Here is a 24,701-nt window from a genome sequence, read left to right as displayed (position 1 = left end):
CTGAAATTGTCACTTACATAGATCTATGCCCTGTGCTACAGCTATTTTTGAGTTGCTGGCTGAGTATTATAACTCTCACTCCAGCCACTAATGAGTGGAGGTGTGGGAAGGGTCACACTGACATGCTCCACCTCTGCATCTGAGCTTCAAATGCTGTAAATGATAGCAATTAGGAACAATCGTTTTGTTCTTGAACATCAATAGAAAAGAAAATATTAAAGCTGTTTAAATCTCCCCGGGATAGTGTTTTGAATAGTGTTTTCTATGCACACAAACACATTTCCTCTGATCCTACCAGCAGTGTTATCAATTGCAGCTTTCCCAGGGGAAAGTCTAGGTTGGAAATTCAGTCTAAATATGCAGATGTATGACCTGATCCACATCCTGCTTGTTTTGCTTTTGATTTTAGTGGAAATTGGACATAGGTAGCAAAACAGAAGCTTGCTACTCTGGCTGCAGAAATGATTGGGAAAAGAAGGTTGAAATAATGGGGAATGGTTTTCTTAAGGTTGCTCCATAGCATGTTATACTAGTGTTTCAAGTTCTTGAACTTCTCATAAGCTCTTTCAAAATGCCTATAAACCATCTTTCCTGTTGCACAGAAAAGATCAAGGTAACCAGAGAGAATGTTAGGAAACTGGGCTTTGGAAGAATTTTTGGAAAACTTTTGAAAAATATATATTTAATTTTAAAAGGATTTGGCTGCAGAGATTTCACAGGTGATTTTTAACATCTCAGTCCCTGAGGACAGTGGGTATTTGTCTGCCTGAGTGTTTTATTTGTACATTTGTCAGGGGCAAAATACACAAAACTGATCCAGTTTCAATTTATACTGAAATCCTTATCAGATGCAGAGATTGTAAATTTCCTTACCTGAAAGAGGATGGGCTTAACAAGTCAGAAGTTTGTGCAGCTTCACTTTATTTCTCTTGAAAAGAGGGTTAATAGAGAATGGCTGTGAATTAAGATGTCCCAATCTAATAAGGAGATACATTTTTACTCTAATCCCTTCTAGCCTTTGTTGCCATGTCAAGTCACCAACAGTCCTAATGGCAAGTAGAGTGTACGGAACAGTATTGAAGAAAAGAGAACAAAAATTCCTAAAAATGCCACTGAATGAATTCCGAATTTTGGATAGTGAATTCAGTCACAACAGTATATACTCTACGGGGTACAGAAAGTATATACTCTCTGTCACTTTTAGAAATAGTTTTCAGGAGAAAAGATCCATGTTTTCCTCTTTCTGTAAGGAAGTGCAAGTCAAATTTCATGGTTAGCAGATATGTCAACCTTTTCTCTCTTCAGATAAATTATAAGTGATCCTTGTTTTTTTGCCCCAGTAGGAACCTTCAGGAAAGTAATTAACTTTAGGTTCCTGAAAGCAAAGATCAATACATTTCTTTTTTGTGGAGAATGGTGAATTTTGTCAGTATTTTAACCTGTAGAATTTGTCTCGCTGTGAGAAGAGCTGCTGACCCAGTTCATTTGACTGCTAATTCTGACAACATAATTTTACTACTGGAAGCTTGGGTATTGTAAGCTACAGAAATCCAATAGTAAGTAGAATTTTGGGTATTACTTGTTTTGATATGCACTATATACTGGATTCTGGTGTAAAATAGACAGTTATTCTCAGAAGAGCATCTCTGAAGGCAGCTTTGCATCATTCAGTAATTAACAATATCTCTGAATGGATGCTTGCAGTTTTACATGCAGCAAGATTGGTCCCATGCAAATTAGGAAAATTACAATGTATTTCTTTTTGCTTACAAATAGTATTCTGTCACCCGAATTTATTAATAATTATACAACTCTCCAATGATAAATAGAATAAATAGCAAAGTTTCTGAGGATAACCAACACATCCGCCTTTGAATCTGGGTGAAAAAATCCTAAGGAAGAAGAGAGGAAGGGCACTTCTGGAGCTGGTTCATTCTGCACTGACTGTACTGACTTGGGCTTTCCCACTTGTGTCTTCTCTAGGTGGATGTCAAATGTTACTGAGTTAGAATAATAAAGTGTCAAGTTTCTTCTGTGCAGATATGAAAGACTAAAAGAGACAGTGGAAAATTGGAACCTTTCATTATTTACCATATTGCATTCTCTGTGCTATGCCAGAACAATCAGTGGGTAATATAAGGGTCTTCTAGTTTGACACAGCCCTGCAGCAGAAACACTGAGCCAAAAATTCTCACCACTTGAACATTTCTGTAGAGAGGTTTGAAACTGCTGTAAAGGGATTTAGGTGTCCAGTTCCCTTTGAAATTAGAAGTTACTTCAAAGTAAGCTTAAAGGGAAGGGCTTATTGCAATTACCAAAGCCACTTGCAAAATCTTCAGTGCCTATTAAATAAATGTTTTTGTCACAACAGACTGTGGAAAAATCAAAGTGCTGCTTGAGATTTTTAAGAGTAAATAAAGATTTCAAGGTTTATAAATAAATATTCTTTTTCCAAAAAAACTATTACTACTCCACACTTCCAAATATGTTGTTGTCCTTAATGTGTCTTAAGCTGGGGACCAAAATTAGCCCATGATCAGGCACATTCATTTGCAGATCTAGAACTCAGCTTTCATGATTCTCAGTCTTATCATTAGCTCAAATGCAATATCGAAAATACTACAGATTATTTTAACTGACATTCCAATAATTTCCAAAAGCATATTTTTAAAGGCTTTTTTCAAGATTTGCTGATGAAAAAGGCACATTACAGAAGCCAGATGCTATTTTTCCAACTTTACCATGGCTAAGCCCGGCAACATAACTTTACTATAGTAGGAAGAAACTGTATCCCAATTATTGCTACTGAGAAAAAAAATGGCTTTAATGCTTTAGAAAATAACCCTCATAAATCTAAGCATTGGATTAAAGTGTTTGGAAAGAAATGCCCAGTGTTTTTTTTTGTAGGGCTAATTCACAGCACTACTTTCAGTAAATATTAAGAAATGGCAATTATCACCTGTCATAATCATTGGTATGAAAACTTAACAGGATATCCTGGATTCTCTCATCTGAGTAACACTTGTTAAACCCACTGTTCTGGTATCCAGACCACATACATTGAAGGGATGACCCAGCACAGAGGTTGATTGCACAAATGTAAGTTCTTCTATTCAGTTAAAAATAAAGTTACATCAAAGAAAACTACTTTCTCCACACACCTTCGAGTTATTTAGCAGTATTTGGTACCTTGCTGATTTAAATCTTTTATATCTGCTACTATATAAAATGTTTGATTTCATGTCAAACACATTTTTGGTAAAGTAACTTCTCTTGCTGATGGTTCTGAATAAAATGTCACCAGTGACACTGTCCAGATCAAATCCTCTGGAAGGTTGCACTGTTATCTTCCCTGATCTGAATTTTTAGTGTTATTGGTACTTGCATACAAGGCTGCCCAGTGGCATCTCTGGAACATGAAAGTGAATGTGTTAGACAGGGCTCCTTATCATGTTAATATATTCTTTTCCTAGTGGGGGGAATTCTAAGTATTAATTACCATGGAAAAATTATGAGTCAGTGGCCAAGTGATTAACATGCAGTTCTGTTATTTACTCTTTAATAAACAATCTTGTCAGAAAATCCAAGTCTGCAAACACCATTTTAAGAAAATGTCATTAAACCATTAAACTTGATGCGTCCAGTTTAGATAATATGTAACTATGCCAGTAAATGCTTCCAATTTTCTGTTGATTTCCATTCTATGGAAATAATATGAAACACGGCATTGATTAATGTCAAATGTTTCAAAATCTTAATTTCATGTCAGATTGTTTTGTCCCAAGTATAAAACTCGCCACTTTCTAAGTGAAGAACTCAATAGCTAAGGAAGCTGATCAAGTCAGAGATGTTCTTTTAATTACAGAAATAAGAGGGCTGGATAGCAGCTGTGATCTGGTGACTGTACTTCTCCTGACCTCTTTGGTCCCTGGGATGCTTTTAGGATCAAAGAGGCTATCCAAGCCAGTTCCCTTAGTCCCATTCATTTCCCAGAAGGCTCATGCTGCTCTGCTCCTGGCTGCTGCAAGATCCAAGACATTTTCTGCACAGTGAGTGCAAGTACTTAGTGTGTTGGAACAACATGACTTTCGTTGTCAGTGAAGCCTCTGACCAAACATTTCAAGGAAAAATTAATCTTTTTTCCTAAGAGAAGCCGAAAATTCCGCTTTTAGTATATGTAAATCAAATTGCCATTAGCTATTTTTAAGACCTAAATAAGATTTCTCTGAAACTCTGGGTTGTGAAAGGTGCTGCCTTCATTCCTCAGGCTCAGGGCCCAAGGGTGCCACAGGCCCTCACAGCCAAGTTGGGCTGAAGTAAAAAGGCAATTTAACTTGGTGAGACTGAAGGTTAGTTGCACCACAGATGAAAAGAAAATTCAGTTATTGTATGTATAAAGTGAGCAATGGAGAAACAACTGATTTGTTGTCCAAATCCCTTCCCCTGAGTGCCCAGTTCAGCCCTGCTTCACTAATGCTGGGTAGGCATTTTGAACCTCTGCCAAGTTACTTTACAGCTCTCACCATACTGATATTTTCTGAGTTAATGTTGGCACAGAACAGTATTTTCCATGTGTATTTCATGCAGTCCAACCTACATATCTGTATGTTGACAGAAGAAGACAGAAATGTTTATTGACTGTCTCATGCAAAGAAAAATGGATAGTTCCTGTAACACGGCCTTGAAGAGGTGCCGTGCATCATTAATTTCCAGTTCAGTCATTGACCAGAAATCGCAGATCTGAGGCATGTCATAGAAGCATTGACCAAAGTTTCTTCTCTATAAAACAGGGACCTAAATCCAATGGCTTCACTAGTGTGCAAAAAGCACACAGTACCTAGCTTTTCCCACTGACACCATTTGGAGCTCCTGAATGTGCAGATGACCTGACAGTATTTTCCTGTGTAATGGACTGGTAGCTAGTAACCTAGTTCAGGTTCCTGTTCCTACACACTTGGGCACAGGGTTTTGCCATCTAATTGTAGATGTCCTTGCAGGACATGGGAAATGTGAAAATTAAATCTATATTTAAGAAACTTACGTTGCTGTCTTGCTCCCACCAAGAGGAATTTTAGTGGAATTCACATGACCCGGGTTGTTTATAAGCTCTATTTGATACTGCATCTCTTCTGCACTGCTCAGATTTGCTTTAATTGCAGAGGTTGCTCAAGCACTCTGCTACTCAACTGCTATGGAATTGTTTATTCCTCCACCCGAGCTGTTTTCAAATACTGAGTTATTTTCAGTGTACCATATCACATTATTGAAGCTAGTATATGCTAGCTCTCTTGTGACTGCAATGCAAAAGTGGGTATTTCCTGGGTTTTATTTTTATTTTGAGACAGAGGAGTCTGTATTTTTTTTTTCAACTGGAGTACAATCTCTGCGTGATTTAGAAACTAAATATGGGATGTTGCAACAAAATGACAGTTGTTTTTAATGAAAAATAAAATAAAAGCTTTTAAAAACTGTTCTGAAGCACACAAACTCAAATAACTGACTTGTATGGAATTTAGTTTTCTAATTTCTGCTTCTCATCAAATTTAATCAGAGTTGCTTTCTGTTTTATTATATTTAGATACTAAATATTATGAGAAATTTGCTCTTTGAGAAGCAATGTAGCAAAACTTTTAAAGCTTCCAAACCTTTTCAGGCTACTGGTGTTTGGTGCATTATGACTGTCATTTTACTCTCTAGCAATTAGCATAGGTTAATGGATTTATGAACAAATTGATAAATAATGATGTGTTGTCTTTTTCTGCTACAGCTGTAGCCATCATCTTTCTCCTATTTTATCTTGTCTGTGCTAATACCTGTAACAAGTTTTTGTACCATCAACTAAGTCTGTGGGTGAAACAAGTATAGAGCAGAATAATTCATTGCCTTGACCACAAGGCCAAGTGTTTGATTTTTTCTGCACTTCTAGCTGTCAGTCATTCTATGTTTTTTGGCATAGCAAGGAGTAGTGAAACTTTACAAACAGTCACCTTTGATTCAGGCCCTGATATCTACCCCCAGAAGGCTTTTTAAAGAGATTACAATGAAGGGATTCATTTACATGTGAAAAAGAGAGACCTCATAATATCATATCCTGTAAGTCCAAAGGATTCAAGTGAGATGGGGAAGAAGGAGCAGATACTTGAATCTCCGTTTTCCATAAATTTTCCATAAATATTCGTCTTACCATAGTGTCTGACACCTTACAGACATGACTTCTTTTTTCAGTTTCTCATGAACTCTGAAGATGAAATCTTGACATGTTTTGCATGAGGGGAAAATTGTTTCCTATGTGTCTGTAGTATTAGAGTGCCCTAATCATCAGCCCTTCTCCTATCCTGAGCTATTCCATGAGCAGACAGAAGCAGGGATAACATCCTTATGTTAACCCAGTTAGGTAATACCTGTACTTGTTTACCAGGTGCTGAAATCCATCACTACAGAGGACGTGCACATAATTTTAGGCACGTCCTCTGGGGAAGACAGTAGGAATTATGGACTAGTTGGAAATACTATCTTGAGTACTGATTTTTTTTCAGATCCTAAGAGTTTTACTTCATGCTTTATGAAAGCAAGTTGTGTAGAGAGCCATTTCAGGGGAGGTCTATGCCTATTTTTAGTAAAATTCCAAAAAAGGGAAGCAAAAAAGAAAGACAGAGGCTCTGAACATATCTGCTCTCACAAATACACCATTGGGGAAAGGAATAGCACAACCAAATGTCCCACAGCTCACAGCCTGTATGGGATCTTTCCTTTTTTAGTTTATGTCCCCCCACTCAAACACAAGCTCTCTAAGAGGCAAACCTGCCCATAAAGTTATGTAAATACCAGCCCTTTAATGTTTATGTTAAGTTGTTTCTAGAAGGCAGATTCATTTAAGGGGGGAATATTAGTCCTTTTTCTTCCAGGCTGGTTTTCAGCTTCAGCCTATTTCAATGTAAATATCAAAAGAGAGACAAACCGTCTTTTTAAAAAAAAATGCAGCAGAAGCAGACTTGAACTAACATTTCCAAGAAGCTCAAATATTTTAATGAAAACAGTCATTTGACCTTGTGAACTTTTGGTAATTTTATTAGATTTTTTCACTGTCTCCAGCAGCTTTTGAAACAAAAGTTACATTTCAAAAAGATGCATAAGATGAGTTGGTATTCTCAAGGAAGATCTACAAACAGTGGAGTAAACACTATTAGCCAAAAAAGATGGCTTCACAGAGCCAGAGACCTGTCCTTGTACTCATCCCCTTCCACCCCATCCCTGCCTTTCATTTCTGCTCAGGGCTATTTGTGTCTGCAAAACAGGATATTCAGCCAGACCTTCCAGCAAGCCTGCATGGTTTGATGAAGTCCAGTGACAGTCTGTATATCCTCAGTTAAGTGAATATAGTGTCCTGGTGGGTAAAAACTAAAATTTAAGCAAAAAAAAATTTATTTACTTATAAAAGGAAGTACTCTAGCTGAATGAAATGATGCATTCATGATCTCTGCTTTGCTGCCTTGGTTATTCCAGGGCTAGGAGGTTTACCATGAATTTACTCCACTTACAGGGTAAATGAACCTAGTGGTTCATTATACATTCTAGCATGTATAGAATCATTGTTCTTGTTAATGTGATGAATTGAATGTCACTGACTGTAGTTGTGAATGAACAAATTATGCAGTTGGGATCCCTTCCGTGATGAACTGAGTGGCTGATAATAGGCAGAGAAAAGTGAGAGGGGTATCTGAGTATATAGATGTCCATTTTGTGCAGTTGTTGTGCAAAGGAAGAGAATTACATTGTCAGCCAGGAGGAAAAAAGCTTTAGAGACATTAAAGAATCAGTGTGAAACATGAACATTTGGAGAGTGTGATGACTCCACCAGCACTTTGCTTGTTTACTGAGGTACTGCAACAAATATGCAATGTAGGCCAAGAGCTGAGTGAAAATCATACTGGATTCAGGAAGTTAGTTTTCGTCCTATTTGTCTGCAGTGACATTTCTGAAAAATAGCAACAAAAACTCTGCAACCCAAGATGGCACTTCGCAAATGGTGCTTTTTCCTTCATCATTGCTGCTCTATGTTCATATCAAGCTTAATGTAGTGTGGAGGAAAACAAATTTGTGTCATTGTAGTTTGTATTGCAAGCCATTGGAGCTCTGAGGAGAGACCCAACAGCTACTTCATTCTCAATTTAGAGAAAAGCAGAGAGTCTGCTTTTCTCTAAATATACACACGCAAAACCAAAAATGTTTACACATTTTTAAATCGTATAACTGAGTTAATTTACATGGGATTGTGCATCTAATGAGTAACTAATGCATTATTTGCATTAATAGGAATGTTTAAGAGCAGATGGTACAGCTCTTCCAGCTGGCACCTCAAAATAAAAGTAGTTTCATCCACGGAATATGGCTGCAACCTGAAATAAGAGTTTTAGCTCAGGGTGTGACCGTGCAATGACAAAGAGGAAAGCTGCTCTGAAAACACTACTTATCGCTTTTGCTCATACAGCTTTGGCAGGAAAGAGGATGTGGAAATGTATTTGCTGTCACTACAGCAGTCAGGGTACATGTCGCTCTGCTGGTGGTCCAAAGAGTAGTGGATCCCTTTAATCACAGTTGTGCTCCTTGAAGGCCTCAATTTAAAAAGCATGAAGTCCACATGGAAGATGCAGCAGGACAGATACACAGCTCATGCCCTGGAGGTCCAGTTACACCAGGATAAACACCCCACAAGTTCTCATCCTTTAACCGGTTCTGTTGAGCTGACAGTCATCGAAGAAAGGCTTCCTTGGCAAATATGCAACTATTCTTTTCTGACTCAGGCACAAGTACTGCAAGAATATCCTACCTCTCCATTATTGTGTTTCTAGTTCCTGCAAAATCAATAAAGGCAGAGCATATGAAAACTAAGCATACTTTGAGAGAAAATCACAATAAAATAGAGGTTTATAAAAGGAAAGGTTGCAAAAACTTTTCTGTATTCACTGCATAGCGAAATATTCTCCAGAATGAACTGAATAAACACTGGTGTTGACAGCTAAACCATTAGGTAGTTTTGAAATAATTTGGTCTTTTCGTAACCTACAGCTCACCACCTACTATGTCCAATTACTCTAAAACTTAAATTCAGTCTTCATATCTGTCTGTTGCCTGAGCTATAGCATTAAACTCCCATGGTGATTTTGCAGCTCATGGCTGCCAAGTTTCATGGGTCATCAGATGATAAGTTCTGGGCTATCAGCTCTATTTGCTGCAGTTAAAGGACTTAAAATAAAAAAACCTGCTTTTATTGGCTTGGTGAATTTAGGGTGATTTTTTTGCTGCTCAGTGTTTTCTAATTTGAAATAACTTTAGTAAATAAAGAAAACAATGAACAAAAAAATTCAAAACTTTTCAGACTGTTATGGTTATCACTAGGCACCTATGTGTATTCTGCCAGATATTCTAAAGCACTCAGTACATCCTGCTTCCCTTGGAGGCAATGACATCTTAAAAGCCAGACTACTGCAATTAAGCTGCCTACTTGAGCTTATATAAGGAAATAAGGAATGTTCTTTCACAGCAGACACCATCCTCTGACAAGGATGCTTAGGACAGCAGACAAAAAGAGAGTGCTCAAAAAGGAATGAGCTCCTCTGCTTCTGGAATTCAGTGGTTTGAAAGCATCCAAACTGTTACATTTCATGGCCCCCACTAGACCTAACTCCGATTAATTTGTGCTTTTGAACCTGTTTATGTTTCTACATTGTAAATCATTTATGTGTCTGTGAACGCAGATTATGCATGTTGTATTTAAAAATAATTCTGTTTCTTTTATGCCTGCTGCCTGGTAATTTAATTGGGTGGCCTCTAGTTCTTGTTTTGTGAAAAAGAGTTAATAGTCCATTTTCTACCTACCTGTCTTCTCAACTGTGTTTCTACTTACAATTCACAATTTGTAGAACATTGTCTTTTTTACATGTCCAGGTTTCAAGTTCTAAGCCATATTTTTGTTGCCATGACCCTTTTTTTTTTCTGTGTGAATATAGCCAAAATTTATACCTGTTTAGGGAATAGGATGAGGCAGAGGGGTGATACTAGTATTTACTGTTGGTATATCACTGTTTCTTTGCTAGCTCACAAGTGGTATGACAAGCAGTACGTGGTGTTAACTGAGCTCATTTAGCATTGATTATGCTGGAAATCTGAGCAGAAATTCAGTATGAAATGGATCTTTTCTTCACCCCAGTTAAACTGCTATAAGGAATGGACTATGACAGATCATGGGAGACGTGTAGCAGATTTCTTTGATTCTTTTAAAAGTTTCAGCTTTAACTGTGAATATTCTGAGGATCATTCAGGATACTAAAAGTGTTTTTAGAAAGTACTTTTAATTCTTAAGTTTAATATGCTTGAAGAACATATTATATTTTCCAGTGCCAACAAGGCATTGATATGGATGTTTGTAGTTAATCTGGTGCCTCCCAAAGCTCACCTTTGAATTAACATGGTTTGCTTTTTGTTTGTTTTTTTTGTCTTTTTTTTTTAACTAGGCGAAGCAACGGTGAAGAAGAAACCAGCTCCAAAGACTCCTCCAAAAGCAGGTAGTTTGTTGCATGTCCCCCACATTTCCAAGTACAGCTGTTCACCTAATAAACTTGTTTGTATATGTGATTAAATGGTGGGTAAGTCCCTTTTCAGAGTTGTTAATGAGGTTACACTGTACTAAGAATCAAATTATGAGCATCCAAAGAAGTTACTATCAGATAAACTCTATAGCAAGGTCTGTCTGAGACAGGGTCCTACGAAATACTAGGAGCAGTGTGTTGCTCGTGCCCTTCTATATATCCACAACATACCCTGGCCTTCTGTGAGAAGAGACTTTTCTGTGTATCACAGAGTGCCACCTCTGCCTGAGTAGCTACCACAGATAAGGTGATAGATTCTACTTTTCCTCATCACTGGCATTATGGTAGCCTGTTCATGTGTTTGCAGTCTCCTAGGCAAAGCTATCTATATTAAAAGTTACATGGAAAGTTCCTCTATAGGAACCTGCTTTCAGTGTCTTAAAACTTTGTCAGACTTTTAAACTGTTCAAGCTGTTTTGTACACCAGATACGTGCCTCAGCCTAGTTTCCTTCAGATATTTTAAAAAAGACTTTTCAAAGAAAAAGCCTAGAGGATCGAGGGGAAGGACTCTTTGTTTTAATTACATTGAAAAGGAAAAGAAAGCACTTTTTTCATGCCCAGTAGCCCTGTGCTTTGGAAAAGAATGTTATATTTGGCAGTGAGGTCATTCTAATATTAGGGAGTGCCTCTTACCATTTCTGTCAATAGGTCCTCAAGTCTGCCCCCTTCCCCTCCAATACACACACACACAAGAATATTTTTTTATTGTGCTGCTTTTATAAAACAACAGTACAGATTTCACCCTGGAGTTGTCTGTCCTATGATATTTCTGGCATCTGACCCCAACAGCTACCGGAGTCTGACACACTCAGTATCACAACTGAGAGACAAGGATGTAGCACTATTAGCAGAAGAGATGTTCTGCCATCTATTGATACTCAGGCAGTGAGAGGGAAGAGGAGGAGGAATGTCTGATTCAGGAACAGAGAAGTATGAATGGGACAGCAAGGTTTAAAAGAAGCACTGCAGTACACAAACAAAATGATTCATCACTGCTCACCGGAAAATTTAGTGTGATGGATAAAGACACCAAATTCCTTCCTTGTCTCTCATGATGTTTCTGTTCCACATAATGTTTATCTGGCTACTGAAGCCGGAATCTTCATAGGTCTTGAATCTTAAATTTTTCTGAGTGCTGCTGATGACATCAGGGAGCAGGTTTGCAGACCCCCTTCACACATGGAGGTTGATAAGAAGTTAGCTGGAGCCATTCTTCAAAGATACAAAGTGCAAAAGAAAAAAAAAATAAGTTTTTCTGAAAAAAAAATCCACAACAAAAAAATTTCATAAGCTGTCTATTTGGAACTAGTGGTAGGTCTAAATGTTTTTGTCCTTTGGATGTCTGTACCTTGGTTTTGCATGAGCAAACTTCGGGTGGATAGATTGTTATTGCTTCAGTCCACTAGAATTAACAATGTCCACAGAATTGTTTCATTGCAAACAACATGTAACTGTTAATCTGGATTTCAAATCCTGCTCTGAAACAGTTGAGCTGAGACATGTATGTGTTTTGAATTTTTTTAAAAAATTAAAGTATAGAAACCTAAAGAGAGATTTTTATTTATTTTATTTTTCCCATCAGCTGCTCCTCCTCAGATTACTCAGTTCCCAGAAGACAGAAAAGTCCGTGCAGGTGAATCAGTGGAACTGTTTGCCAAAGTGGTAGGAACAGCACCCATAACTTGCACCTGGATGAAATTTCGTAAGGAGGTAAATTGTTTTTTGGTCTACTTTAACAATCATTGAAAAAGTAGAGCTGGAAAGGAGCACCAATGACCATTTCCCATTTGTCCATCTCCCTTCCTGAGGAACATGTCACTCCTGACAGATGTTTTCCTCCTGTCTGCTGAAAAAGTTCTACTAATGAAGATTTCACAATCTCCATTAGCAAATTATTGCAGTGCTTAAATATCCACAGTGGGAGAATTTTTTTTCCTGATGCCAAACCCAAATTTTTCTTGCTACGATTTAAACCCTTTTCTGCCTGTATCCTCCTATAACAAATTATCTTTTCTTTGTGAAAAGGCTTAGACCATGTAATTAAAGGATAGGTGATGGAGAATATATAGGTATCTGAAAAGTATCTGTCACAGGAGATACTTCCGTTCTTCAAAAATGACTTCTTCATTGATACTGAGCCTAAAATTATGTCAGAGGGGCAAAATGCCATATAAAAAGCTTGAGCGAATTGTATGACAACACAAATATCACCTTACAAGGCACAACAGCAATCCATGGCATGAGTGCCCTCACACTCTGGGTTTAAAGTTCCTTCTAGTTGAATTAATATACTTAAACTATAATACAAGTGTCCGTAAGGGCAGCTCCTGAAGCGAGTTGCTATAATGAAGCAACTTAGAATCAAACCCAATATGCAAGTTCAAACTGGAAGTGTCATGTTAGGACAGAGCAAGTATAAATATGTACTGGAGCTGCTATTCTGTTTACTTTATTCTGAACTTGTTATGCACTCTATAGAGCATAAATAAAAACATCTCCTCCTAGAAGGAAGTTTAGACTTTAAATCCAGATGTGTCAGCATTTAATTGAAAGAATTCAAAACAGTTTGCTAGTGCAAAGGGTATTCCAGAGTCCATCCTTCCTAACTCCAAATAACCTCTTACTTTAGGGAAAAGGGTGGGTTTTTTTCCTGAACTCCTATATTTTCTTAAAATTCTTTAGCTTCAAGACTACTACTATTCAAAACTATTACTTCTTCTGTAGTTAACTACTTCTTTCCACAAAAAATAGGTCTCAGAAGCTCCAGTGACATTCAGTGTATGGTTTTGCTAAACGCTATCTTAACATTTAGGTAAAATGTACCCTCAAAAATAAGTTTCTGGTTTGTGCAGAATTCTGAGTTAATTTTTGAATACCATAATCTTATTTACATGGATTTGAAGGCCTTTTTTATATACAAGAGCTATATGATAACAGAGACTAGCAGCTCCTATTGCCCGTATTAGATCCATAGTCTGTGATTCGACATATTTTTTTCCTTTGTAAAATTCTATTTTTACCATCTTTATACTTTCTTTTTAGTTATTCACTATGAGACAAAGTATTGCAAAAACATACATTAAAATTACATAAAATTTTTTATATGGTTCATTATGGCAAATGAGATAGAAAAGGAAAAAAAACTTCAGGAAGGCTACTAAAAACTGTAGGAGGACAAGTGAGGGCAGCAGTCTCTCATTTATTACTTTAAATGGGGAACCAGTTACTATGTCCTGTGCGGCGCCATTATTTTGCTTTATTTTTCTCTTATACTTCACCACATATTGTTTTAGGCTTGGACTTCTTCCTCTTCTATAAATGTGGTTGATTTCAGCTCTGTTCCATTCCCAATCCTAAAAGTGAAAATCAGCCAAGTGTTTTAACAATTTGCTGGGGGTTATTCATACTCATTATTTGAGCAGACCCAGGATGAGGTGAGCTGTGATTTCAGCCCTTCCACTGTTTGCTTCAGTGTGCCAAGGAACTTGTCCTCTCCACATTCCTTCCTCATATTCCCTCAGGTGCAAGAGAGCCACTCACAGGTATATTCCAGGCAAATACCTTTTGCTTGAAGAAAGGGAATGTCACAAATTTGTGACCCATGCTGTTGTACGTGGTAGCAGTGTAGTGGAGGGATGCTGGAACTGTGCTCAGCTGAAGAGGGGAAAGCCTTTCAAAGCCAGGGAACACAGGGATCCAGCTTCATGTTCCCCATAACCGATGCAAGCCGCTGAGCATGCTTTCAGGGCTTTCTCTGAATAACACAGATCTAGTTCTACTATCACCCTCGGGTTGATTCTAATGAAGCAAAACATAAGGAGTTTAGAATCTCACAAGTATGGGGCCAGAGCAGAGCAACTTTCAGTATAATTTAAACTGTAATGCTACATAATCCTGTTTGTTAATTTTCTGTCTGAATTATTGTAGGAGAATCTTTCTCAGGTTACTTTTGGGCATATAGCAGTGCATGTGTAGTATCTCAGTTGAGGAAAGAGCAGGGAAAGTCCTGCTCTTAAACTTTTAATTTCTGTTCTCTGGATATATGAGACAAGATAAGGCAAACTAAATAGTCTTCATTTTTAATGAAATTCTGAGAATGACTTGGAAGAGTCACTTATCTAAGAAGGAAGTGGTGGGAGGAAGAAGGGCATTGACATTATGTTGTCTGTTTCATAAGAACACAGTGTACAGCTTCTCTAATTGCAGTGTAGCATTATGAGCTTTTTAAATAATCTGTCATGTCTCAAGCTAATACTGATTAAAATCTAAGTCACCTTGGCCATTTATGCTATGATAGCTCTGTTTAAATTAAAAACTAGTTCATAATATGCCCATGGTATTCAGTAGAGATTTTGATTTTCGCTTCTGCAGAAAATAAAAGTGCTATAGGGAAGCTCATTCTGCTCTTTGAATGTCTCTCTGCACAGCTGTAGCATTACATCTCCATTTCAGTCAACGTCATCTTTAACTGTTCAAACCCAAGAAACTGTGTGCTCTGGTTTATGTGGAAGTACAGAATAAGGCTGGTTAAGACAAGAGGGCAAAAGTCACAGCCATGGATGATTTGCACATTCGGCCTCTGTAGTGGAATGGCAAATGAACTAGGGCTAAACCCTTGGTCCACTGTGGTTTCTGTGAGATACGCGAGACCAAACTTTGCTCTTTTGACAATTACACAGTTTCCACTTTCAGCTTGTCAAAGAGAAGTTAGAAAAGTGAAACTCCTGGTCTTTAGTGGGGTTCCAGTAACAACAATGCTCCCTGTTGCCTTTGCAGGACTGGAGTCATTCTAATGTTCCACTGCATTTCTAGATGCTTTGTGTTGATTGCGCGGTTTAGCAGCTGCACTTTTTCACTTCTGTGATAAAGTTATCTGCAGATAATGTTAAATATGATAATATTTTGAGCTCTTTCGGATATGAAGAAATTTATAACTTTTTTTTTTATTTGGCAGATTAAAGAAAATGAATATATTAAAATTGAGAATGATGAAAACAGCAGCAAGCTAACAATATCATCGACAAAGCAGGAACACTGTGGATGTTACACCCTAGTTGTAGAGAACAAACTTGGCAGTAGACAAGCACAAGTCAACCTTACAGTTGTTGGTAAGTCCATGATAATGTTTTATATATATACTCATTCTTCAGACATCACTCTGCATTTGAATTGCATATAAAGATACACAACAAATTAAATAAAATAATCAGATAAGTTAAAACCACTAAAATAAAAAGCTCGTACTTCAAAAAATATCGGGACTGGGCAGTGACATTGTAATAAGGACTATAAGCAAGTTCATTAGGGCTATACTGTGTTTATTTTGAAAAATTTCCAATTTCAGACAAAGATATAAATAGCTCAGACTTAAAAAAAAAATAAAAATCCACCCACAAGATAAAAACAGCTCCTGTCTCCATTTTTTGTTAGATACCACTTGTTTTTCCCATTTAATGTTTGCAGCATCCAGATGTTTGCTGAACTGCCAATTTTAAAACTGTTAGTTCAGGAAGGATTGAGGTAGTTTCTACAAGTCTGTGCAACTGAAAACATCCTGTTGCTTGGGGGAGGGAGATTTTGTCCTTTTAATTTAAATTCCTACAATTGTCTGCTGTTTTACAGTGACAGAAAGCAGGGAACAGAGGTGCTCTGGTTGGAATATGAAGCTCTTCATATGTAGGGGCTTTATATTTTTTCCACATGTAACTTAAAGCTTCCAATAGCTTTGTCAGATGACCCTTCCAGGCTATCAGGTTTGTTGCAGCAGGCTGTGGACAGCTGCAGATTGTTGTAGGCTGCACTATGTTTGCAGATAAACCTGCAGCCTGGTTCTAGACTAGCTAGCTGGAGTATCAGCCAAAATCTAGAGCTGTGACATCTAGGTCTGAAAGGGCTAATGAACCCACCTTGGTGTGGCTGCACAGCAAAGAGTTTCCAGGGAAATCTAGGGAAGTTCTACAATCAAAGATGGTGATTGGTGTAAAATATTGATCCACGGGATGGGTCTGTCTCTGGGTTCTGTTACCTGTGGCCTGCAGGGGGTTTATGACATAAGGTGGGGCAGAGCTCCCCCAGGTAGTTGGATGAATTATAGTTCCACCAGCAAGGCTGCATCCCAGTCACCACTTGTAACTGCATTGGCTCTGCTGTGCTGGCAGCCATGGGGACTGTGAGCAGGGGAAGAAACACGGGTATAAGGCCAAAGACGAGTACCTGACTCCAATGAAATCAATGGCAAAATGCGTTTAACCCAAGTCGAACTGGAAATTAATTCCAGAAATCCAGTAAATAACACATGAACTTTAACAGTAGAATCACACTTTCAAGTACAATATCAACTGCTACAGAGTGAATGTCCCTTGGTTGCACACTGCTGTACATATTGTCAATAAAGGTCTCCTGATTATTTAAATTAATTTCTTTCATCCAGTCTGTGGCTTAAAAGATAACTGAATGAATGACTATAAATATCAGGCAGATTCCAGCAACGTGTCAGAGAATTCAGGAATAGAAGAAAATAGAATCAGTAATTTTCACATGATGCACAGATAAATTGTACTAGTTCTTCCAACAGTGGGTTGTGCAGGTCAGAAGTATAACTCAGTTAAAAATGAGCACCAGGAAAATTGGTCCTTGAGTAATCATCATATACGCTGTTTTGGGTGCAGCATTTGGCTCCAAAGCCCCAACACAGCTGATTAGCAGCTAGAAGAATGGCAGGAGATTAATTGCTCTTTACATGCCCCTTTTTTTCACTCTTTCCTAGACAACTGCTGTAGGCCGCTGACTATAGTAGGTTATTGGGCAAGGTGGGTTATTTCAGCTGAACTAGGTCAACAATTCCTGTTATCTTGTCACTGTGTGAGCCTTGACTCACTATTATATAAGTCACTGGTTTATGTCCTTTGGAGTTAATTGGTTGGAAAGTCTTTGAATTCTATAACCTTATAAAGCTACATCTCAGCCTCCCGCTTTGCTCTTCCCTAAGAAATGTGCCAGAGAACAGTGGGATTCCCAGAGATGCTTTTGGGAGAGTTGGGTGAATAATCCTTACAACGTGCAGGAGTTTGCCATGTGTTTTGGCTGATGACAAGCTATCTCTTTCCAACTAAAAAGAATAAATTCTCTTGTAAAATTGCCAGCTCTTCAGTGAGACATCTCGCTGATGTCAGCACTGCCGAAGGCATGACAAGGCCTCAAGGCTCCTAGTTTGTTACATCTGCATTTTAAGGCCAGACTTTTCCATCTAGGTACTCAAAAATGTGGGAAAAGGGAGCAAAAATGTCTTCCTTGTAGGAAGTGGGTTCAAATAGCACTACTGAGACAAAATCCTTCACACTGTTTGCACCTTTAAAGGTGTTAACTGTTCATGAATGTTGGAAGGTACTTTTCTCCAAAGCCTGCCAATCAAAATAGGGAAGATATGTTTCTCTGAATATACAGAACCTGAGATTTCTGACTCTGTCAAAGCTCATTCTTAGTCCTAAATTCCTGCCTGTCCATTCTCTCTGCTCCATCCAAAGTACTGGGAAGAAACTTGCCCTCCCTGCTCTGACTCTGCATTCGTAACAAGCATTTGTGGAGAAAGTCCTGGTGCTAGAGATCAGCTCTGTCTGTCTCAGCTATTTATAATAAGGCTCTAAACTCTGTGTGAGCTGCCTCCCTGTAAGTTTAGCGGTAAAAGGCACATCTATATGTATGCTGAGTGCTCAAAATGCTGCTGCCTGACCAAAGTCCACAACTGAGCCTTGAATGTATTGAGGGAAACTACAAATACAGAACATCTGCTTTCAGGAGGAGTGTGTCTGAGCTGACCCAGTCCTGTGTTTCTTGAAGAGCTATCTAACAGGCTTGGCTGTTCTGAAGTTTGGCAAATCAAAGACATTTGTTAAAATATAAAATGAAATAAATACGTTAATGAAGAAGTATTTCTTTTATTATTACCTCTTACAACTTGCAAAGCCTTCATGCTGATGGGCAAGCTTCTCATGTAAAAGACTCCAATAAGCATTTCTCAAATTAAATTTGGACTGTAACACATACCAGGGAACAGGTTGCCCAGAAAAGTTGTGCAGTCTCCATCCCTGGAGGAATTCAAGTTCAGACTGGATAAGCATCTGAACAATCTGATCTGACCTTATAGCTGATCCTGCTTTGAGCAGGTCTAAAGACCTTCCTGAGGATGTTTAAGAACATCCTGGATCTTGTTTTTATACTTGCAGTTGTCAAACACCTTTCTTCACAAAAAAACCCATTAAATAACGTTATTGACTTAACCTCCAACCACGGGACAAAGGATTGAGCTTATTTGCCAGGATTCAAATCAGAAATGATCCTGCTATGATTTAAACCCTGAGTCCTAGATTGTAAACTCTATCTGGGTACAATTTTTATAAATCATTTTTAATAATAACTTTTAGGGAAACAAAGATACCCTGCATTCCTTTGAATTTGGCTCCTAAAGTCTTAAATTTAACTGCTCTCACTGTCAGACTCAGACTTTAGCTGCAATCTTAATCAAACTGCACAGAGGTTCTGACACAAAGCATTTGAATAATATATGATTTGATGCAGTTTGGGCCATGGAAAAAGATGCTCTTGAAAGAAACTCAACTTTATTCTAATGATTTTTTTTTCCTTTGCAATTTTAATGAGTATCAATGAACAAAGTGTCCGTTACACTCAGCCTCCAGTGAGAGCTGTTTGCAGTCCACACACCAAAACCACTGATATGTAGATAAGTTAGAGGAGACTTTTTCACTGATGGTGTGGTGATGAGCAAACAGCACTCAGACACAAGGACTGAGCCTTGAGTTTTACACTGATTCATCGTTTAACTTTGTCTTTATAAGCATTAATAATACTGGGAGACATGCAGTAGAAGTGAGATATTCAAGTTAAGCAACATCTTCTTTTGAAGGATTTGACTAGTCCCAAAATGTGCATGCTGAGCTCTTCTCTATTGTTATGATTAGCTCTCTTAAATAAGCTATTTCCTTGCTGAGTGATCTCTCAAGGGACATTTTGCATCATGTGTCTGTTCCAAAACCAAAATGGTCTGATGTGAGACAGAGCTAATGATTTACAGCAGACACTGTGTCAGATTAAAGTGGACTTGAGTTGCCAAAGCTATTGAATGAGCCATTGATGAGCTTAGTGTAAGATAGGGATGATTTAGGCAAGGAAGAGCCCTCACTCTACAGTGACAGCAAGGAATATTCATTCCTTTCATACTTTTTATTGGATGTATATGGACCTATTCATCAAATTCATGATTCTGAACATTTTAGCTATGTGATAGACCCCAATCTGTAACCACTTGTGAAAAAGGAACTTGGTTTTTATACAAAGAGTCACTAATATACAAGGGCTTTCTGATGATCAGTGTTTGGTCAATACTTTGGATATTAGCAATGTCTTTTTCTTTCTTAGACATAGAAGTAGAAACACATGTACTACCTACCTGGAAGCTGATTTTGATCAACCTTGTTTGTCTAAATCCCTTAGATTTGTATTGTTCCTGGTGTGGTAGTGTGTGTGTGTGAGTGTGTGTGTATATATACATATATATATATATGAAAGTATCATGGTGATTAGTAAGCTATATGGTAGATATATGCAAAAAAAGAGAGCAATGTCACTAGACCCCAAGAGGCCTAAAGTTAATAGTTATGAGTTTTTATTACTCTAAGCATTGGTGTACATACTGTGTTTTGCATCTTTATGCACTGTTGGAAAGTGATAAAGCAAGTATTCAAGAACACATATACAGGGATGATGCACACAGGCATGCAAGTTGTGTAGCAAGAATTTACTAATGCCTGCTCCTCTGCTCCATTCCTTATTTGACTTGGGATGGAGAAGTTACTTTCTGTGAGGAACCTGTTACTTCCATGCCTTTAGCAGAATCTGTATGAGCAGAGTCTTTCAAAGCAGAAATGAGAAAATACAAGTTTAAGTGAGAACAAGGTCTGATCATCACTAACTCCAATAGTCATTGAACATAATGGTAGGATTATTAATTGCTTCTATGAAGGGCTTGGTTCTGGTTCAACAAGTCACATATATGCAAGCTGTATTAGCATTTGTTCTTTGCCCCGAAACTCTATTACAAGGAAATGTGGCAGCAGAATCAACAGCTCACAGTGGCTCTACAAGGATTTTGTGTGAGTGCCTGAGAAATCTGGCTCAGTGCTCAATGCTCAGCCTGAGTGGAGCCAGCAGTGGTCAGAAACTGTGTTCCCTCTCTGGACAAGTAAGTGCAGACATCTGTGAAGCAGACAGTGAAGTGGAACAACCATAGACACTTGACAGAGAATACTGCAGTTCAGAAGTGCTAACATGAATGATTCTGAAGCTGCTTCTTTTGAGAAGCATCAAATTATATCTTGCAGTATCCGTGTGATTCCCTGTTTACAGTCGGGTCAAGAATGCAGTGAATTTTGTAAGAATATGTGGGTGGACTCAGTCTCTAACCTTCAACCTTTTAAATTCCTCTGAATTGCTGGAGGATTTTTGTCACTGGTTTTATGGTTAAAGGGTAACTAGACTGGTGATTAAGGAAGAGGTGTCTTATATTGCTGCTGTTGTAGTTCAACAGTATAGTAACTAATGCTTGGTGGCAAAACTCTGCGGCAGTATCAAAATTAAATTTTCACGGCAAGATAACAATGTGTAGAGGAAAACCAGCTTATGTTGTCCTATGCATCAGTGCTGGTAAACTAATCCAGGTTTATTCCTTGAATGGTCATCTGGTTTCAGTGTCATTTGTGTTAGGAGAAATGTCAGTAGAACTCCCTGCATAACTACTTTTGCCTGATACTTACCTTCACCTTTTTTTCTAACAAAGAAAAGGAAATATCATGATTATTTCTCACAACAAAATTCCTGTATTTTACCTGCTGTTAAATGCTAGGAATGTCTTAGTTACTAAAAAATGATTCATCACAACTCCTGCACATGAACATAGGGTTCCTAGGATCTGAACTCCAGTGGAGACTAATCCACTGGTAGTCCTACTGGGGAAACTCCTCAAATTTATTCTGCCTTTCAGTGGACAGGTATGGGAGCTCTAATTCAATCAGTTATCAAACCAGATACCTAATGTGTAGCACATGAGTAATCCGAACAGCTTGTTGATTCAGGCACAGGAGCAGATGGTTTAGAAAAAGGCTCCTGAGAATGCATTATATATTTGTTTGTTCCATTAGGCCTGTGGCAGAAGGAGATGTTCTTGTGCTGAGGGCATTTGCGTGGGAGTGGTGAGCTCTGGTTTCATTCCCAGCTCCATTCTCCTGTGTGTCCTTGGGCGAGGTCATTTTACTCTTTTATGCCTCAGTTACCCCAACAGCACAAAGTGATGCTCTGGGCCACCAGTATTTGTGAGCTACTTTATCCACAGGTCTCAAAAGGGCAGTCTTTAAATAACTTAGTTTTATGTCAGAGTTGTCGGGAGGGGCAATGTGGTGAGAGCAGTCTGCAGTGTATATTACAGGGGAGGTGTGAAATTCAAACTCTGAGCTAATGAACTTTGACCATTGTGTCCTCCACTCTGCCAGGGAGCATGTTTCATTAGGAGAGAATTTCTGTTCATTCCAGTTTCTCTTGTGTTGTTTTGCAAGAGAACACAGGCATTTTCTAGTATAATTTTATCCTAAACCTGTGGTACACTGACATGTGGAAGGGTGTTAATGCTTGTTACAGGGTGTTAAGGGGTAATAATACATCGACTTGTAGCACTCCTCTCCCTTGGAAAAAGAGCTACAGGGCATAGTTTTCCAAGGAAAGCAGTGAGGTCTGCCATGACCCTGAGCCCTGTCAGCGATAATGCCGAGTTCAGTTATGACCTTTTATGGTTTTGCTTTTCTCCTGCTGATGGATTTCAAATGAAAGCTTTGCCAGTGCTGTCGGCATGGACAGTGTTCAACTGGCTTTTGCAGCATATTAAATACCTTCTCTGGCTAAACAGCTTGTGGGATGGAATTAAATTGTTTCTTTCTGTCTGTTCTTTATCTGGCAGACAAATATCACAATAGCTAATAATAGTATTATACAGTAATATGATAACTGAATTTAGAAAGAAAACAAACCAATTTTGAGAAGAGAGAAAGAAAACTACTTCAGAGACACTGCTTCAGTGCTGTCTCTGTTCATAAAAGAAAAAAAAAAACTTTTCAAAGGCTGTGGTTGTGCTGTTCTCAGTGCTTTCTGCTGGAACAACATCACTGCTTAAGGGCCAGGGCCCTCCAAGCTCTTAATGCACAGCAAGCCCTATCTTTGGCTCAGCCCGACCCTCACATCAAGTAGCAGAACAATTTCCATTTCCCTGCACTCAGATAAGGAGATTGCTGCCTTTTTTGGTCTCTTGGAATCGTTCTTATGTTCCAAGGGCTCTGTAAACTGAGCCATGGGGAGAAGGCAGTGAGCTCTAGATTGCACAGTTTCATATTATGTGGGTGTCCTGGATGAGCTGTGGGTTTGCCTCCTATGCAAAATGCGAGAAAATCCCTTTCCTTATCAGAAGGAATTTTGGTTTATACACCACTGAAAAAAAAAGCAAGGACATCAAGTCAAATTTGTCTGATAAATAGCAATGATTTAAAGGCTGAGCATGCTTATGTTTTATGCTTCTCAGAGAGCACAAATACAAGTTAATTAAAGGTTACTCCAGGCTGTATATCAAAACCTGTTTACCAAAGTATTTCCAAGAACTCGTCTGAGGAAGGAGTGCAGCTGAATTCAATTTGGGAGTAAATAACAAGTGTGTGTTTCAATCCTGGTATGGTCTTAAAAGTGACTTATACATTTCATGTGAGGCCAGCTCATGACCTTATCACCTGCCCCAAGGAACACATGCCACAAAGAGTAAACTGGAATCTGTCCTCCTTGCTCTGGGGTAGTGGTAATTTATGCCTCCCTTTGTTGAGAAGTAGGGTTTTTTAATAGTGTGCCTAGTTTGCTGGAGCACAAAGGGAAGAAAGCACCTCCTTCATGTCACCTCCACTCCCCTCTTCCTCCTCTCTGCATGGCTTATGGCACATAGGAGTTGCTACTGCTGTCTCCTCTGTGCTGCTTGAGTCAGTGACTCAATGCAGTCTCTGCGCAGAATAGTCCCTGAGTGAGGCTTGAGGCCAAGTTAGCTGCTTATCCATCTCCTTTGCCTGCCACAAGGCTTTGGAAGCCAGCTTGGGGCAGCCCTACTGATATTCCTAAAGAGATTACGTGGGGAGCTTTGTGCTTGAGTCCCCCTTAGCATTTAACTGTCCAACCTCCAAATACCTCATTAGCCTCTGCAGTCATACTGTTAGGCAAATGAGGTGATCAGGCATCCTAGTAAAAGAGGTGTAAGAACTGTCTGCTGCAAAGGCATTGGAGTTTGTAGGATTCTAATCAAGTTCGACAGGACCATGTGGATATAGCCAGTTTGACCACGACAATCTAGAATATCAGAATGCTTAGCTACATCTTAATTTAGGCATTATGTGTGTGCTGTAAGTTAGCCAAGACTGGAGTACCCCTAGTTTCACATAGTTAAGACATCTTATGGTGGTTTTCTTTTGTTGCATATAACAGTGAAATTGAAGTTAGAGTTCAATATTTTAAATCAATTCCTTCTCCTATAGAAATGTTCACAAGGGGCAGTGTGTTCTTCGATAGTCTCCCTTCCTTCTAGTTTACATGTTGTTTCGTAGCTATGGTTTGGTCCAAAACAGGAAGAACAAAATTGTGGTCCGATAAAGCCAATATAAAGCCCTCCTAACATAAGCCAAAGTATGAAATATGTCTGTGTGTGTCAAAGACTGCACATGGCATGCAATGAAATATTGGAGATGGGCAGGTCAGAGATATTAATGGTATACTAAACACTAAAACAAAAGGACAAAATAGGGAACTGTGCTTGTCTCCCACATCCCTCCTCAACCCACAGGATAATTTTATTGGAAGCAATTAATTGTGCTGATAGAGGTTTCACATTCCAGAAGAGAATGTAGTTTGGCAAAATATTCTAGCTTTCAATACAGACCAATGAATACACAGTAACCTTTAAAATCCCC

General features: G+C 38.5%; 1 protein-coding gene across 5 annotated transcripts in view; it reads left to right on the top strand.

Moving 5' to 3' along the window:
- The window catches only part of MYLK (myosin light chain kinase), a 200,060-nt gene that overhangs the window by 140,671 nt on the left and 34,688 nt on the right, over positions 1-24,701 (top strand). For all 5 annotated transcript variants that reach the window (XM_064661434.1, XM_064661433.1, XM_064661436.1 and 2 more), the window contains 3 exons: positions 10,512-10,562; positions 12,230-12,357; positions 15,602-15,755. In XM_064661434.1, the coding sequence (XP_064517504.1) occupies positions 10,512-10,562; positions 12,230-12,357; positions 15,602-15,755 (333 nt within the window). The remainder of the gene's footprint in view (positions 1-10,511; positions 10,563-12,229; positions 12,358-15,601; positions 15,756-24,701) is intronic.

Source organism: Pseudopipra pipra, chromosome 7 (genome assembly GCF_036250125.1).
Source record: "Pseudopipra pipra isolate bDixPip1 chromosome 7, bDixPip1.hap1, whole genome shotgun sequence".
Taxonomy (NCBI): domain Eukaryota; kingdom Metazoa; phylum Chordata; class Aves; order Passeriformes; family Pipridae; genus Pseudopipra; species Pseudopipra pipra.
Note: the sequence above shows the minus strand (reverse complement) of the source record. Positions and strands in the feature narration are given on the sequence as shown.